The following is a 16,655-nucleotide window of genomic DNA, read 5'->3' on the forward strand; positions in this document are numbered from 1 at the left end:
TCAAAACGTCACGACATGGATTTAACTTTACCTTCTTTACATTCATATTCTGCTAGGGCTGCACCGGGCTCCACGACACCAGGTTTTCACAATTGCCCAGAGTTAGGGTAGTAGAAAGAAAAACTGGATGTCAGGATGGAACTCGTTTTTCATTAGCTCCAGAGCAGGCAGTGACCGGTCCCAAAAGTACCTGACATGGGAACAGGCAAAGCACCTGAGCAAGGAGGAAGGGGGCATTAGTGGAAGCTGGAAGGACAGTGAGACGCCACCCTGCAAGGATAGGAAGATGCTGGCTGGAAGGCTTCGAAAGACAGCGAGTAACGAATCGTGCCACCTTCTCCATTTAACAGGATACAACTCCGCTGCCGGCTAAATAAGGAAGTTGAGTCCCTACCATCTGAGATCCACGGGAGGGGTTGCAGCTAGAGGCAAGAACTTGCTCAAGAGCGGGAACGTGTTTGTTAATTCGAGACACAGGGGAGTTTGTTTACACTCTCCAAGGGTACTTCTGATGAAATACGGCGGTGAAAAAGACTATTATGATTTGGGGACTCACCCAACCACCAGGTGTAATTGTGAGAGAGCACCATACTCACCTTAAGCACTGGTTCATGGTAATAGGAAAAGGAGGAGACCCGTCTAGTTTCGCATTAAGCATTCGCACTAAGGGAAAGCAAAAATGGCACAAATGTGTCAGCGGAAGCTGTCCTCCTGGAAGGAAGAATCCAAAGTGAAGCCACGGCTCGGTGTACAGGCATTACAATCTGTACAGACCAATATTCAATAAAAAGATAGTGCACTGGCACCACTCAAAGGTATCCACATTTTTTACACCAGCACATTAGTCTTTTACATTTTTCAGAGACTTTGGAGGCCTGCAACTTCAAATGTGAAGAAAACCCCAAGGTTAAAATACAAAGGAGGTCACCCTAGTATTACTCTGAACTGCAAAGGAGCCTGCTAACTAACTGTAGTCTTAGGGATTCTCCTCCTGAGGGAGGGGTGAACTGAAGGCACAGGAGAGATCTGTACTCTGTCCTATCCATGTCTGCACACCAGAACAGCAGCAGCCTAGTACGTCAATTTTCAGACTGAAACATGGGGGTGCACAGCATACAGAAGAGAAAGCGGAGCTTGGGAGCGGGGTTGTCAAGCATTCATCATCTGATGGGTGCTTCTCCACAGGCTACTGCCCCCGATTGTTGGATTTTCTTATTATGAGTTGCAATTGGAAGACTATCCTCTGTTCCACAATGGCTCATTTTCTTCAGAAAGCTCGGCATAGCAGGTCTTTGTCAGCGAGAGCTCAAATGCCATCCAATCAGGTCCTTGCCACTCAAAGTCTAAATCCCCTTCCTCCTCACAGAATAGCTATGGGCTTGGGGGGGGGGGGGGTCACAGAGAAGATCCTCAGATGTCAAAGGTGGAAATACAATACTCAGAACACACACATCTCCATGAACAGTGAAAATAAATAGGGTCAAATAACATTATTTGGAGCAAGTGTCACTCGCTTATCACTGCAGTTAAAATAGCCAAATTCGTATTGCCACTGTAGAGTAGAACCAACTTCAAAAAAACACTTTTTTTGTAAAAGCCTTATAACCTGTTAACAAGACTATATCGGTTGTTAAAGGCCCTGAATCCGAGTTATAGGCCTGCACCTTTAAAAACTGGTATAGGCCTACACAGAAGTGCTATAAAGCTATTAAAAATTCTACCCACTGAGGGTTGAATGTTCTAAATTAAAAAGAGTGAAACAGAAAGGCAAACGTTGGAATGGAAGGTTTGTACCAGCCATTATTAGCACTAAGCAACTCCACTGTCTTCAATGAAATTCCCAACATTATAATATTCTAATATCTCATAGATTCCATTCTAGAATATGTTGACAGAAATAAGCAACTGTGCCATACAGACGAAGCATAGTTAGTGTGATTCTATGTCAGGGCCGGAGGCTCAGATTCTGCTTGATCTTTTTCCGCTTTAATAACATAAAAATCTCATAATAGCCAGAAAGACGCATTCATAAAATTTTTGAATGTAATAAACATATGACCAAAGAAAAACCAACTCCCATAACACCCAGGGAGGTATCCAATAACATAGTCCTTCCATAGTGTCCATAACCATAGCCAATACATAGTCCTTCCACTCTGTCTGTCTCTCTTCCTTCTTCGCTGCTTAGCAGTCAGTTAAGTTCACACTTTTTTCCCTTTGCCGGTTTTCACTGGTTTTGGGGCTAATATTCACTATTTATATGTTTATTGCGGTTCCCCTGCGCTGCGGTAAGCTCTGTGCTAACTGGGCCCTGTTTCGCTTAGATTACGCTGTTATTCCTTTACAAATTCCTACCAGCCGCAGGAGCGTTCGCGCACCTTACGCAGCCGGTGCCTTTTTACTTGCGGTGCTCTGGAGGTCCGCTAGTGGGACTCGTACGTCTCGTTGGTTTTGCATCGCGGCTCCTCCAGCCATGCTTTGTATTTTTCTGGCTCATCATTCCACAAACAATAATGGAGGCACAGAATGATGTTTATGAGGAGGAAGAGGTTCAGGAATACTTACCTTGGGATGATGAGTTCTATGAGGCTGTGGACTCTTCCATCTATAGGGTGGTTAACGAGGCGGTAGGGCCCATGGAACAACGCCTGTCAGACAGGATTGCTCAGGAGTGGTCAAAATTGGCACAAGCACGTGCCTCCGGTTGAACCCGTTACACGGGAGGGCCCTTCACCTCCTAAGAAAAAGTGCCCTGAGGGAGTAGATAGGGACGCGTTTGCACGTCTTAAGACAGCCTTCCTCGCAAAGGTAGCGTCTTCTCCCCCTGCACCACTCTCGGAACCCGAAGGGATTATGATGATGAGGCGGGTCCCTCACGCCCTTGGCGCCTGGCGGTCAACCCCCCCTTCAGCCTCGGGGGAGGATACGGGTATGTTGGATCTGGATGAGATTATTCATCGGTCCGCGGCTTGGGCTCCTGGCAACAAGGTGGCCAAGTTTGTCACGGGGCGACTTCGCAAGCCCCTGGAGAAGGAGGCTTGGGGTTGTCTAAGGGCTGAGGGGCCGAGGCCCTCTCTGGAGGGGAAGGTTGCCTTTACCCCAGAGTTGGACTCCAAAATGCCTACATTCCTGGCGAAGTATATAAAAGATCCCCGGAAGGGCATAGATAGATCCTGGCATTCATGTCAGGATAAGCTCCTCGATGCCATTGGTCCTATGACCACAATTTTGTACATGGCAGAGGAGGCTAAGGTGTCCGGGTCGTCTATTTCTCCCGAGATCCTGTCAACTAAGCGTCGTCGCTCCTTGTTGATTAAGCTAGATCCCCAGCTTGGGGATTTGACCTCCTCGGAGGCAGGGCCAGTTTCGCAGGGGGGTCTCTTCGGAGACCCCTTTGTAAAAGAGCTAGGTAAATTTGCAGCAATATTTACATTTTTGGATAAGGTCCAATCCAATAACAAGAGGGTCTTCAACCCGCAGGTTTTCCACGGCGCCGGCCGAGGCAGGAGCCGCTCTGTCGGCCGAGGTTCCCAGCACAACCGTCAAAGGGGGCAAGCCTCCAGGCACGGACATTATAATTCCAGCGCAAACTACAACTTTTACCCGACCAGAGGCCATCGCTTCAAGGGCCGCGGGGGCTTCAAAGGCAATGCTGGTGGCGGGAATCCCAGCGGTAAGTGTTCTACTAGCGACCCATGTCCGCATCGGAGGTTGATTAGAGGCCTTCCGGGACGCTTGGACAGCTATTATATCAGACGCTAGGGTTCTACAAACCGTTCAAGGGTTTCATATCGAGTTTTACCACCGTCCTCGACAGGAGGATTATCCTCGTCCCATCTCCTTCACTACCCACGAGGCGCAACTGATCGAGGTCTCCACGCTGCTTCACAAAGGAGCCATTTGTTGATCAGTTTTGTATCCCGACGGTTTCCTAAGCAACATTTTCTTGGTGGAAAAATCTGATGGGGGACGTCGCCCAGTTATCAACCTCAAGGAGTTTAACAGATGGTTGGTATACCGTCATTTCAAGATGGAGGGGATCCATCTCGCCCGAGACGTCCTGCTCCCATCCGATTGGATGGTGCGATTGGACTTGAAGGATGCGTACCTGGCAATTCCAATCCACCCCCCTCATCAGCGTTTCCTGCAGTTTTCCTGGAGAAAACCGATTTACGAGCTCACCAACCTTCCATTCGGTCTTTCCTCAGCACCATGGTGCATCACCAAGGTGCTCCACTCAGCAGTGGAATTCCTCAGGGCCCAGGGCATACGCATGATTGTGTACCTGGATGATATTCTCATCATGGCGCAGTGCCCCAGGAGCTTGTCCATGCAGCTCCAACAAATGGTGTCCCTGTTGCAGGGCATGGGTTTTGTTGTCAACAAGGACAAAGCCGTCCTCAGTCCTTCCCAGAAGGTGGTCATCCTCAGGTTTGTGGTGGATTCCATTCACTCGTCCTTGAGCCTGCCGTCTCGGAAGATGGGCAAGATACGACACAAATTGCGTCAAACCATCTCGAAGACTTCCACATCGCTCGGCAAATTGCCCATTTGGTCGGCTTACTGTCTTCCTCCATCCAGGCAATTTTCCCGGGACCCCTACATTACCGGGCCCTCCAGCGCCTCAAGGCATACGACTTGCAGAGAGGGCTGTCATACGACCAGTTGGTACCTCTCTCTATGGAAGCAAGAGAGGAGATAGAGCGGTGGCTGACCCACATGGAAGCGTGGAACGGTTGGCCGATTTTCGACTCGGTTCCAGACCTCATCATAGAGTCAGATGCCAGCAGGTCAGGCTGGGGCGCCGGTTGTGGGGATTTCTCCACCGGAGACGTTTGTTTATTAGACTAGCAGAACCTCTACATCAACTGTCTGGATCTCCTGGCAAGGTCCGTTGCGTTCTGTTGCTGGACCAGGGACAGAGTGCGATCTTGTGTCCTTCTGAAGATGGACAACATCTCCGTGGTGCAATACGTCAACCATTTGGGGGGTCCTCGCTCACGAGCCTTAGCCAACCTGGCAAAGGATTTTGGGGGTTTCTGCTTGGCTCATCACATCTCTGTAACAGCGGAATACCTTCCAGGCCAGAACAACCAAATTGCGGATTGGCACTCGAGAAACCTTCATGATTCCAGTCTATGGAAGCTGGACCCTCAGGTTTCTCGGTGGTTGGAAAGCCTGTGGGGGACGTTTTCGGTAGACCTCTCTGCGTCGCGTCTGGATCACCAGGTCCAAAGATTTTTCAGTTGGAGACCGGATCCAATGGCCTCTGCCACGGATGCATTTCTCCAAGATTGGAGCCAAGAGAGAGGCTACACTTGTCCCCCGTTTTCAAGGATCACAAGAGCGGCGGACCAGATTCGCCAGCAGCGGGTGGAATTGGTCATGGTGACCCCGTGTTTGAGGTCGCAAGTTTGGTTTTAAGTTCTTCCAGAACTTTCTTGGGATTCTTCATTCAGACTCCCCGTTTCCTCACCTGCTTCTGAACCCGTACAGAGTTCTGCACCACCTGATCACCCAGGGGTTTCTTCGTCTCATGGCGTGGCGGCTTTCAGGCAACGATGGCCGCTTCCAGGCCTTTCGAGACCAGCTGAAGCCCTCTTATCAAAGGCTTGTGCAGATAGCACCACGAAACGTTATCGGTCGGCCTGGGAAAAATGGGTTCATTGGTGTCTTCGAAGGGATTTGGATCCCGTGGTCACCAGTGTTGTTCAAATCTTGAATTTTTTTGCGGATTAGGCGACAGAGGGTTTAGCATATCGCTCAATCAATGCGATAAGGTCAGCAGTTTTCAGGGGGTCAAAACCCAATAGACGGGGCTCCAGTGGGGGAATACCCATTCGACTGCAGGCTTCTGCGTGGTATCAGTCTTTCATTGCCCCCAGAACCTCGCTACTCTGCCCTATGGGACGTCCATTTAGTTTTTAATCTTTTTCGGTCTTGGCAGCAAAACCTTTCTTCAAAGGAGATCTCGTCCGAACTGGCAATGCTGTTATGTTTAGTCTCCTGCAGGAGAGTTTCTGATGTCCGGGCTTTGGATATCTCAGCAAGACTTTTCTCACCCGCACGGGGTAGTGTTCACAGTAGGACGTCACACGAAGTCTCATACCCAGATGATTTCGGACCCGGCTTTCCGGATGCCTAGAAATTATGTGTTGTAGGCTGCCTCAAGGCATATGAGGAAATTAATCAGGAGCTACGTCCTCCGGGCGAGCGGCAGCTGCTTATCGCTTTGAAAAAGCAGCACAAGGCTATCTCTTCCCCCACTATAGCCAGGTGAGTGAGCTGGATCATGCAAGAAGTGGGCATTGACACAAAGCAATTTGGAGCTCACTCAGCCAGGGGTGATGGCTTCCAAGACTTTTTCTTTAGGGGCTCGTCTCGAGGACTTGATGCATGCAGCGGACTGGTCCTCGGACTCGACCTTTAAAAGGTTTTACTTCAAACCTGTAATAGAGGTCGCTCAGTTGTAAGTAAGTAAGCTTTAAACTAGCATAATCTGAGCCTCCGATCGTGACATAGAATAGAAATTTGCCTGGCACCGTAAGGGAAGTTTCAATTCTATTAAGGACACTGAGGCGAGGATTATCCCATACCGAGCACGGTTTTGTGCGAATCCGCCCGTAAGATGGTAAGTAACTACTTCATGTTTTTAAAATTCCCAGTCTTAGCTCGGTAATGTATTTGGTACAGTAGGTTTTCTCTTATGCACTTCTTGAAAGTTGTACTTTTTGATTGTTTTTTTTTCTGGAAACCCGTCCACTGTCTCTGCTCTTCTAGGTGACGACGGTTCCAAACAGGACCAGTGATGGATTTGCATGACTCGTGCAAAGAAAGAGGAGGGACTGACAGAGTGGAAGGACTATGTATTGGCTATGGTTATGGACACTATGAAAGGACTATGTTATTGGATACCTCCCTGGGTGTGATGGGAGTTGATGTTTTTCTTTGGTCATATGTTTTTTATCACAACCAAAAGATTTTATGATTGCGTCTTTCTGGCTGCTATGAGATTTTGATGTTATTAAAGCGGAGAAAGACAAAGCATAACCCTCGCCTCCGTGTCGTTAATAGAATTGAAACTTACCTTTACGATACTAGGCAAATTAATATTCTATCTCGGAACACAGATTTCATCCCGTGTGCTCTCAGCGTAACTTTGTTTCTAGCTACCACATGTGATTAAAAAAAGCATGGCAAATCTATGCATACAGATATACTGGGCGTACTATGCTAATTATTTACATTTTTTAACAATGTGAGTGGCATTATGACTCACTTGAGGTTTTGCCTCTCGTTAGTCATGGCCACTCCCTACACTCCACCATGATAATAAATACCATATTACATTCTCATACGTATGTACACAGTTATAATGTTGGGACCAGAGGGAAAAATAGTGTCCAGCCTGGGACCTTTGAAATGATGGTTACTGTACAGCCAGTTAAAATGACAGCCTCCAGGGTCTCCCCCTCAAGACATGGGAAATGGTGGTGTCGATTTGCAATGAGTTGCTACTACAATTACGACAGAGGCAGAAACCACTTAAGGAGTCACTTTCTGTGTACGTATACTCATCACCCTCTCCACGCCCAGCCCAGCCCAGCCCCAACCGTCAATGACATTGTAAATGGGAACTATGTACGTGTTTCTATGCTTCTCTGCATTCACTACCCCAGAATAGTTTAGCAAGTACAGGTAGTAAACACTATACAACAACTATCCCCAGGAGCATCACCACTGGCCCTATGTTTTCCATCCACATTCATGGTCTGTCAGTAAACATCGGTATCCCACGTCATGGCAATAATTAGTATACATTTGTTGTCAATCGACCGGCTTTAAAGCCTCAAACGTTTGACTTGCGGGTCACTGCATATTATCTTCAATTCAAATTTCCCTTTAATCTGAAGGTCACTGAAAATTAAGTGATACGGCAGCTTCATTTCTACGAGGAGAGTGAACTTATTATTGGAGTTGTTAGCCAAATAACACAACAGATCTCACTCTGGAGGGTCGAGGCGTACACGCTACAATACATCGACAGTGTCCACCAAGAATCAGCAATAATACCAAAGGCAGTATTTGTACGGCTGGACCTCTCTTTGGCATTCAATGCGACCAATAACACGATCTTTACAGAGTCTAAACTCCTGGTGTAACATTTTCTTGTCACAGTAAGCCCAATAAATAGTCCACTATTGATGACCTTGCTTTTGGTGTATCTGTATATGTATATGGTCTGTAGGATATTAATGCTTGCTTTAGTTCTTATAGAGGAGAAAACTATTGTTTTTCTGCATTTACTGTTATCTGACACATCTGTTGCTTCCACAAGAGCAGTAATACTGTTGTGGTCTATAGGGGCACTGATGGGGACAGCGGGTCGGACTGTTGTAGAAGCACTCCTTATGTTACGTACTGTCTATGTAATATCCCAATAGGTCAATCAAGTTTATTAATAAAATAAATGTATATGGTATTACTATAGCGCAAACCTAAACATAAGGCACAGAGCGCTCTACATGGTCAAAGACTAGCATAACGTCAACTGTTTCCTACATTGCAGCAGTGTTGGAGTGATCCCGATGGATACAGGGATGTTGTTGCAGCTCTTGGGAGCTTAGATGGGAAGGGCATGATGTCTTATTTTTTTCTTTCTTACACTTCTTATTCTGTAGTGTGATGTTGTCCTGGCTGCAGGTGTCCAAAGATCTACGAGTGATGATGAGCTAGACAAGCAAGGGTGTTGGTTATGAGGGCTCTGAAAATAATGCAGCTGATTTTGAAGATGGGAGCAGCAAAGGGAGCCAATGGAGTTCCATTAGGATGGGGGTGATGTCCTCTTAGGTCTTTAAGCCCTGTATGAGGCGCACTGCAGTGTGTAGGACAGCCCTAAGGTATGCCTCAGGGGCGAGTCCTCCCTGCTCTTATTTTAACACAAACATGCATCTCTCAACTGAGGCTATATATACATCAGACTGGGCTGATGTTTTCTATGTATGCAGATAGCAAACCACAGTTAGTGAATTTCAAACAGGACTAAAATTCTGAATATCTCTTGGCCTAGGCCCTAGGCTTTAAAGTGGCCTAAGCTTTAAAGCTCTGGATTTACACAATAACTTTACCCTAAGCACCGATACAAATGGTAGTCAGACGCAAAATATCTACCACAGCGCTTCTTTTTGTAGTGTACATAATTCACAATTTTGCATGACGTACTAGAGACAATATCTTTCATATTTGGTTGCCAGTGCACTTTGAACCATAAATCACTCAATTGTGCAACCAGCAATTAGTAGGTTAGAAATACATGGTTCATCAAACCATTCTTTTCCACTTGGCTGAAAGCCAGTGTAGGAACTCGCTAACAAATGTCTTGATGTTGTCAAGAATCGCTCACAGCAATGCAGTGTCTGTTCTCCTTCTGCTGAAATCAAGCACTAGGCCACAGGCTTTACAAAAAAGAGCTGTACTAAGCAAGACAGTCAAGCTGATAAACGTTAAGTCCAGCAAGCACATCCACAACATGGTCTGCCTATGACCCAGGCTCTCAATAAAATGGAAGATATGGTTTGAGATCATTTGTATCACTCCCAGGGAGGCCTAGGAGATGACTACCAGCAGCTACTCTCACGCCCTGCCAGGCTATATCATGGTTTCTTCAATATTTGAGAAAACCCATACAGTCACGATGTACCCCTTTTGCGCATTCTTCCAATGCTCCTCCTCTGCAAGAAACTGCATGGAGATTCCGAAGCAGCCCAACATGCATTTGTTTAGCAGAGCACAGAAGTAGGGAACTGCACTTCCATATGCACTCTTTGGGGTCTTTAACCAACTTAATTCTGTTTTATTCTCTCCCAAGCTCTGAATTACGGAAGCAGGCATCACATTTCAATAGTTTTACTAGATCAAGTCATGGAAAAGTTACTCAATACAAGGTATTTCCATTAAAACAAAAGGACAGCTTTAACAAAGAAGTACACAAGTCCCTAAAAAAAGTAATTTATTCAAACATGTGTCAAATAATGCGAAGCAATACATGTAGTTTGCCAACTTGCGCCAATGTAGAAAACAACCACAAAAACAATCTGAAAGCATTGTGTGACCAAAAGGACTGGAAAAAATACATTTCCAGCTTACCTGTCAGACCACTAGGGTATGGACTTGGTGTAGCTGGGAATGAGGACGATGCTCCCCCAAACGGAGTCATTCCAGAAGATCCTCCAAAGGGCGTCATGATATGGCTGTTGAAATTAGCGGATGGTCCCTTCGCTGCTGGCGACTGTGGTCCTTGAATGGGATCTCCCCCATACTGACTAATGTGGACGCTCTCTGGTTCTGTGATGTTATCGGTTCTATACGTCGTGGCGGGGGCCTTGTCCTCCTTGCTTTTGACGCACCCCATAGTAAACTCTACAAACACAAGGAGAAAGACGACGCATTAACCATTCAGCAGTTCACAAGCAACATGAAGGCACAGCAATGGGTTCCTTACATGGTACGCAGTGATGAACACAATTTAGCAAATACACGTGTTAAAGAGACCAAAGAATACTACAAACACAAGCCTATCATGAGAAGCACACCAGCGATTACATCACAAATGTGATGTTTGCTGAACATCTGTATCCTGCCTTATGCAGATTAAGGTGTCACATCCGAGTTCAGATCGGTCCAGGAAGAATTTGGTGAGCTGCTGGTAGCATCCGAGCAATCGGTCGACTTGCCCCGATCTACACAGTCCACCAGACAAGTTGCATACCGGTCTGTTTTACTACTCATAATAAGCAAATATTTCTTACTGAAAAATAGAGATTAATAGATACACTAACATACACCCAAGCTACTACCCCCACATCGCAGTGGAAATGCACCTCTATCAGTAACCTCAGGAGCAACCTGCAGTGAGATTGTGGTGCGACTTTTGCTGCTGTCTAATTTGAAGAGGGGCTTTATGGTGAAAAAGCATCTTTTCCAGTTTTTTGGGGTTTTTTTAAACAAACTTTATTGAGCCATTATTCAGGGTACATTACATTATAACAAATATTCATGGCATTTTTCATTTTAGGTGTAATATTGACTCATCTTACTCCATAAGTAAATATACATACTTCAATCCTTGTATCTATCATTTACACAGCATTAAAGTTATAATGCAATGAATGTAACATGTGGAATCATTTTTTTTTTTTTGGTAAATATTTTTATTTTTTTTATTGAGTATCACATATGATTTACAATTACATAGCACCAGTAGCCAGCGTGTTGGAAAGCATCTTTTCCTGTTGATGGTTTTTCAGCTCCAAAGAAATTAAGAGTAAATACACTTAGATTAAAATTATACAATACTTTTAATAATTTACCCAACTAAAAATGCTCTCATTAGAAATAATTATTTTTTTATGTTCTATGAATAATTTTACTACCAACCAAGGAGTACTCCCCCCTTTCAAATTTCTATCTGGAGCTCTATATTTTCAATATTTAGGATTCACGTAAACAGTCAGGAATATGCCAAAAGTCTACAAAAAACACACATTAAATCCTACACCTGTCGCTGAACTCTTGAACATGGAGCCCAGCCTAGTACAGGATTCAGAAGATCAGGAGTTTAGCAGTGCAGCCTCCGGCACGGCCCTGGTTGTAGCACTGCTGAGTTGCAGACCTGTGAAAGGGAAGCCAGCCAAACCAATGGCAAATTCTCATATTCAAATACACAGTGTGACTGACAGCATGAAGCCTGCAACATAACCAATCACCGAGCAGCTAACCCACCCACTGAAGCAGGCCATAGAGCTGCAGGTCACAGACAGAGAGCGAGAGAGTGAATGTGTATGTATGTATGTGGTATTTGTAGAGAGCAAACCTAGTCAAAGGCAGTGGTGTTATTCCTTGCCTGACAAGAGAATGATAAAAGATGCTCTACTGGAAGACGGTCAGAAAGAAGAAGTCAGAGTGGAAGTGTGCAAACGTAACTGACATCACCAGAGCACCATGTCTGATGCAGAAACTATTGTAACAGCTGCTATAATTGTTATTGGCTCTGGATGAAGTTCCTGGATCAAAAGTATCTCTCATTAAAGAATTGGGAGACACATTTAGTAAATTTAAGCAAAGCATAGATGATGCCTAAGACTCCAACACTAAGTTTATATTCATTTTGTAACTTTTTTCTGATTCTTTTTGCTAGTCTAGGCGTACAATCTGCACAATATGGCAAAACAACCTAACTCTATTAATGGCAGTCACTCATTGTTCGCCGCCCTAATAGTAATCTTAATAGTACAATATATATTTCTTATGCACCATGAAACAAAACGCTCACTCGAGGCAATTGAAGTGTGAGATAAATGCCTTTAATCGATATGCTTTTAATGACATGCTTCGGCCATGGAGGCCTTGATCACATGACCGGCAGTACAACTGATATGCACATTTAGTGACTAACACTAAGGGCGGACTAATGTAACAAAAACAAATGGCACCATCTTAAGGGATCATAGATCATACAACTTATAAATATGATTGAGGTGTAAATAATGTGACTTAATCCACCGGGCTCAAAATAAATCCATTAATCAACTGTTACCATTTCAAGAACTGGTCAATCAAAAGATATACAGAGCATGAGAATAACACCATCGGACCCAAAACAACCCATTAATCAATCGGTATAACTGTCTGAAATAAAGGCGAGGAGATTAAACCAAGGCACATACACCTCCTTATAAACCTTGGATCAAGCCTCCATCACCATCTTATCATGCCCACTCAGGGGGAATCGGAAAGCCGGAGTAATTAAATAAATTATATTCTTTAAACTGCACAACAAGGACTTTTTTGTCTTTTTAACATCATCATCAATAGGCACGAATGTATTAACTTCGGCAAGACGGAAAAGCTGATTTTAACACAAACTCACTTGCATACAAAGTTCAGCAGCAGTTGGTGATCCTAGGGACTTACCTTACAGGTAAGCCATCTAAACAAAAATCTTACATATGTATGAATGTATGAAAGATGCACCAAAGCCCAGTGTATATGTGAGCTTGTTTGGTACATTGATACGGTAAGGCTCGGGAAGCCAGGCTCTGCAATCACTGAGACTGACATAAGGACAGTCAGGCAAGGACTTACAACTGTTTTGAATGGATAGAGCTCAAGAGAAGACGGGCCTGAGGAAAGGGCAATGCTCAATTTTTGCAGCTTGTGGCCACCAACACTTATTTTAAGTGTCAGGGCCTTATTTTCCACCATCAGACTATTGACAGAGTGAGATTTGGGGAAAAGTGAAGGCAGGTGGTGTGAGGGGCATCAGGTCAAATCAAGACTAGGCAGCCTTGGTATTTCGCAACCCGACACTTAGCAGCGCTAGCAGGAGTCTCCCAAGTTTTTTTTTTTTAACAAATGAAGGACTTCGAGAGATGCATGGAGTGCCAGTCATGCTGTTATTGCGATAGTTAAGAATGCATGGGCTAAGCTCTCCTTTCAGTGCGACAGTGGCTGGGCACAGATGCCAAGCAAGGCCATGCCGGTCACCCCATTCACTTGGAGCCATGTTAATCTAGAGAGATGGAGCACATGGCTTAGGATCAGCTCCTTAGATCTCGGCTCAGTTCTATCAGAAACGTTACCTGACCCAAACTCTAGTCTTACACCAAACCTTGACATTACTATAAAGAAATACTCTGCCTGGATTAGAACTGTGATTGACACTCTTGCACCGGCAAAAGTCTTCATCAACCGCCGAAAAAAAACCTTCAGAAACCTGGCTCTCGGAGAGCTTAAGAACCCGCAAACAGCTATGCAGAAGACTGGAGCGAGTTTGGAGATCTAAGTAAAATACCCAAGACAGGGAGGTCTATAAACGATTAATTGCAGAATACAAAAAGTTAATAGTAGAGACAAAAACTAAATACGTTTCCAATAAGATTCTCCAATCTGTCAATTCTCTTCTCTGCCAGTCTCTGAAGTCAGTATAATGGAGGGCGAGGGAGAAGGGTGCAGTGACAAGACTAGTGTCATCGGGCCGACAGTGGATTCATAGAATCAATATAATTTTATGTACTCCAGTTTCTATGTTTCAAGATGTCACGCCCGCAGCAGGTAGCAAAACAGTCAGCACAGACCAAGCCACAACCTTGGAGGCAACTCTGAGCTCCTTTGCATCGCGTCTATCATTTGCAGGTCGAAGGCAGGGTCCGGCTGCACCACCTGGAGTTCTAGGTAGCACGACCAGAAGAAAGCGTAGGGGTCTGCAGCCCCCCAGCCAGAAGGCTGCTCCACTAAACTTTTAGAAATCAACATCGGTCGACCTTCTCAATGACATTCAGTAGTTTTTCTCACTCTTGTTAAAAATGATTCTTAGAAATGGAGGTGGGGGCGGTGTAACAAGCGAGCGCGCTGCAGAGGCAGTTCCCTACATCATTCACAGAGTTTCTATACACAACTGCTGAAGACCTGCAGGACTGGAAAAGAATATCCCCTCCGCCATTTGTTGTGCTGTTAAAGTAATCTTCTTTAGAGAGATGAAACGTCTAGCAGGGATGTAATCAGCACTTAAAGAGAAAATCCACTCAGCGACAAGAAAAACAGTTGTAGACGTCAGAGGCCTATGCTGGCAATCAGCTCTGAGAGCGCCACCTCAAATTGCACACCTTACACCAGGCTCCTCCCCCACCCCTAAGGTGCGCTGCACTAACCGCTCTGTGCCACAATAAAGTACAATATAAATTTCTTGATAGAATTCTGCACTATTTGATAATAAAAGGGATGCCATTTTGGAAAAAGCACGCCATAATGTCTGGAACTACATTAACGGTTTACTGCCATTGTGTGCGCACGGTTGGTGTATGGGGCGAGAGGGTAAGGAGGATATTTGCCTCTGTGGGGACTGAAGGTACCCAGCCTATCGTTAGCAAGGAGAGAAATGTCAGGGCAGAGTGCCTATACCCAGGGCGGAGGGTAAAAATGAGTAATGGACTCAGTGACAAGGAGTACCTGCATGACAGGAGGCCAGTGACTCCATCAAAGGATGAATGGTTAAAATATAGATAAGAAAAAGGCAAAGTGATGGTGAAAGTGTGGCTAGCAAGAGGCCAGCAGCTGTGAAATTATAATCAACAAGGACCTGGCTGCTGGACACAGGGCTGGATAATGGCAAACAGACAGCAAAGTAGGGCAGGGTGAATGAGAAGTATCGTTAGGAACAAAACTGGCAATGGCAAAGGTACATTCCTAACAGTGTTGAGTAACAGTGAAGGTGCATAAGTACTACAGCTGAGTAAAAGTATGGTTAGTAACGAGGCTGGGCGATGGTGAAGGTGTGGAACAGGGATGGGTGATATTGTGAATGGATGGATTTGGAAGTCGATTGGATGCGGGCACGCGGTGCCCAATAGAGTTAAATCAACCTTTTATGCTTCTTTAAACAGAGGCAATATCTTCATTCAGTTGAATAAGTTCTTTGTGCAGTAAATGAACTACAGTTATCTTCAAGAGCTAGAAGGAAAGTCATGAATGGCAATGGCGGAGAAAATGTATTCGGTATTCTAGAGTTTTCTAATGCCACGGAGTAATTATGCTAATATGCCACTCACAGGCAGGTGACATCCTATCATCCCTGACTCAAAGAAGCCAACTGAAAAACACTCCATTCACACACTGACACCAGTCCCCAGAGCTCAACTTTCAGTGACCTCTTTAAACTACAAAACAACCGACGCCTGAAACAGAGAAGTTAAAGAGCAACCTACAAACTCTTGAAAACAAATTTGAGCGTATGTGGCGAATGAAACCCCTTCCCAAAAACGGTACAAAAGGGGTTGGTGATGGACCATCACCACCCCCTTTTGTACCCCTTCCCTAAAACAGCATCTGATATCCCTTCCTTCTGCAAAAAACTCAAGACATACCTATTCACAAGATACTTTAACTAAAACATTCAGAATACTCCACCCCAGGAACCAAGATCTCATTAGACTTTATATAGAAGTTAAACTCCCCAAACTGGAGGGCCTCAAAGGTATAGTATGTTGCACTGCCAGATGTTATAATGGTGTTTCTCTACAGAATACTAGGCCTGGGCGAAGCACTGCGCTACGCTCGCGTAGTTTGCGAAGTTCGCGCTACTTCGCACTACGCGAACTGCACGTAGCACAGTGCGAACACGCGTAGCGTAGTGTTGCGTAGTGCTGCAGTCATTTTTTGCTTGCTCGCGGTCCTCAACGTCAAGTTGGCGACCGCGAGCAAGCAAAATGACATCCTGGCGAGACTTTTTCCTTGTTCGCGATCGCGAGCATGGAAAATAAACCTCCCGGCGAGATTCACAACGCGAGAAGGTCAGGTTTCTCATTGCGAGGGGTCGCGTATGCTCGCGACCGCTCGCGATGAGAAACTACCAGTTCGCGTTGAGAAAGCTGCAGCTCGAGGAAAAATCTACTCGAGCAGCAGAAAACTACAGCTCGCACTGTGCAAGATGCCATTTTCAATGATTGCACAGTGCCGGTTGCTTGTCCGCACTGTGCAATCATTGAAAACAACATCTTGCACAGTGCGAACATGTTACTTCGCAGTTCGCGAAGTGCTACGCGTAGCTCGCGTAGTGCGAACTTCACTTTGCGTAGCTTCGCGAAGTGCTACTTCGCGAA

At 45.3% G+C, this 16,655-nt stretch overlaps 1 protein-coding gene across 1 annotated transcript in view; it reads right to left on the minus strand.

Annotated features, from left to right (window-relative positions):
* The window catches only part of YES1 (YES proto-oncogene 1, Src family tyrosine kinase), a 274,675-nt gene that overhangs the window by 120,663 nt on the left and 137,357 nt on the right, over positions 1 to 16,655 (minus strand). Inside the window, exon 2 of the mRNA XM_085605813.1 lies at positions 10,147 to 10,419. Within this exon, the coding sequence (XP_085461939.1) occupies positions 10,147 to 10,411 (265 nt within the window). The 5' untranslated portion in view covers positions 10,412 to 10,419. The remainder of the gene's footprint in view (positions 1 to 10,146; positions 10,420 to 16,655) is intronic.

The sequence above is a fragment of the Triturus cristatus genome, chromosome 5_1 (assembly GCF_964204655.1).
Source record: "Triturus cristatus chromosome 5_1, aTriCri1.1, whole genome shotgun sequence".
Lineage (NCBI taxonomy): Eukaryota > Metazoa > Chordata > Amphibia > Caudata > Salamandridae > Triturus > Triturus cristatus.